Source organism: Pteropus vampyrus, unplaced genomic scaffold (assembly GCF_000151845.1).
Source record: "Pteropus vampyrus isolate Shadow unplaced genomic scaffold, Pvam_2.0 Scaffold12, whole genome shotgun sequence".
NCBI lineage: Eukaryota > Metazoa > Chordata > Mammalia > Chiroptera > Pteropodidae > Pteropus > Pteropus vampyrus.
In genome coordinates, this window is record NW_011888793.1 from 5,367,743 (window position 1) to 5,369,427 (window position 1,685).

Consider the following 1,685-nt stretch of genomic DNA (forward strand, 5'->3'; position numbering starts at 1 on the left):
AGAGAGAGAGAGAGAGAGAGAGAAAGCGAGAGAGAAAGAAAGAGGTAAGTAAATCAACTGGTTCAGAGTTGGGAGCAAGGCTGGCCCTGTTTTGGGATTACAAATCTCTTGTCTGTATGGCTACAGGTAAACTCTGTTTCTACAGTCTGAGCCTAGAAGGATGTGGCCAGGTACTGGGGCAAACTCTCTTGTTCTGGCTCCCCTTGTGGGCTAATATGTACTGGAATGATGCTCTTCTAATTGGAGTGATAAAATTTGAGATTCTGGTAGGAATTTGAAAAGCAAAGGGTTAGCCTTCTTTGGTCCTAGGTAGTGAAGTCTACTTAGGCTAGGCAGCTCTGGAGGTACAACCTAGCTCCCTAGAATTCTATAAAGTGACGAAGAATACATTTTCTGACAGGTACCCTCTGTACTTAAATATCTCCCCTGCAGAAGGGGCAGTTTGTGGAAGACAAAATTCAGGAGTTAGAAGCCTTTATCCCATCCATTTATATTGTTTATCTAAAATTAATTAGTACCTAACCTTAACACAAATTGGATATTATAAAAATATATTTGAGTTAATCAAAACATGGCTATAAGATTTAAAAATGTTTAACAATATAATTATATAGTTAAAATAAGACTACAACATCTTAAGGCAAAAAGTTAATTTTTTTTCAATTAAGGTATGAATCATTCAAATTTGTCTCATTAAGATGATTATATAATTACAAAACATATACATTACTATAAAATACTGTATAATACTTACACCTTCTGCATACTGCAAGTATCGTTTATTAGTTTCCTGTTTACCAAATGTCTCCAAAAACTTTTGACGGTAAGCAAGAACTGTATCAACATGTGTTTTGTATTTTACAGCCAATTCAAGTGCCCTATAATAAGAATAAAACAGATTATCAGTATTGCTTGTATTGGCCTCCATGGGCAGTAGTGTTTTAGGGTGACAGGGTGGGACAAATGATCTATGTTATTCCCTCTACTTGTCCCTCGATAGGGAACGTCATTCTCTACCTCATCCATCTTGCAAATTCCTATTTCTACTTTAAGGTCCAGATCAAACATGATCTCTTCTCCCTGATCAGCTCCCCTTGTAGAAATAAATGACCATTTACATGTTATTACAGCAGTACTTACAGTATATTATTATTTATAAGTCAGTTTCCTTCACTAACTTAGACATTTATTGAAGGGAAATTTGGCTTTCATTTCTTTTTGGTGAGTACTACAGAGTGTATGTATAGTAAATGTTCATTGAAAAATTCATTGAAATCGTTATAAAATGCAAGTAAATGAAATTCCCCCCAATGGGAGTGGTTCAACTATCCTGACCATTTCTGTAAGTCTATAAGGAATTTATACAGTTCAATATTCAACTAAATACTGATATCCTTATATTATCAATACATCAAATTTAAAATATTATGAAAATAAAATATGAGGATATTAAAAGTCTGATAAAATGCCTTTGCCACTTGATACTCAGAAAAAATTAACAGCCATTTAAATTTTATAATCTAATTAATATCTATCTATATAAGTTATTTTTAAAGTAATATTTAAATAGCCAATAAGAATGGAATGAATTACTGAGATCAGTGGTACAACATCAAAAACATTAAATCTATATACTGATAATTTGGTGGGATATGAGGATATTAAAAGTCTGATAAAATGCCTTT

General features: G+C 32.9%; 1 protein-coding gene across 5 annotated transcripts in view; it reads right to left on the bottom strand.

Annotated features, from left to right (window-relative positions):
- The window catches only part of IFT80 (intraflagellar transport 80), a 98,504-nt gene that overhangs the window by 8,238 nt on the left and 88,581 nt on the right, over positions 1-1,685 (bottom strand). For 4 of the 5 annotated variants that reach the window (XM_011379684.2, XM_023524517.1, XM_011379692.2 and 1 more), the window contains one exon: positions 755-878. The exons of the other annotated variant lie outside the window; for it this stretch is intronic. In XM_011379684.2, coding sequence (XP_011377986.1) covers positions 755-878 — 124 coding nt within the window. The remainder of the gene's footprint in view (positions 1-754; positions 879-1,685) is intronic. 5 annotated transcript variants of the gene reach the window in all.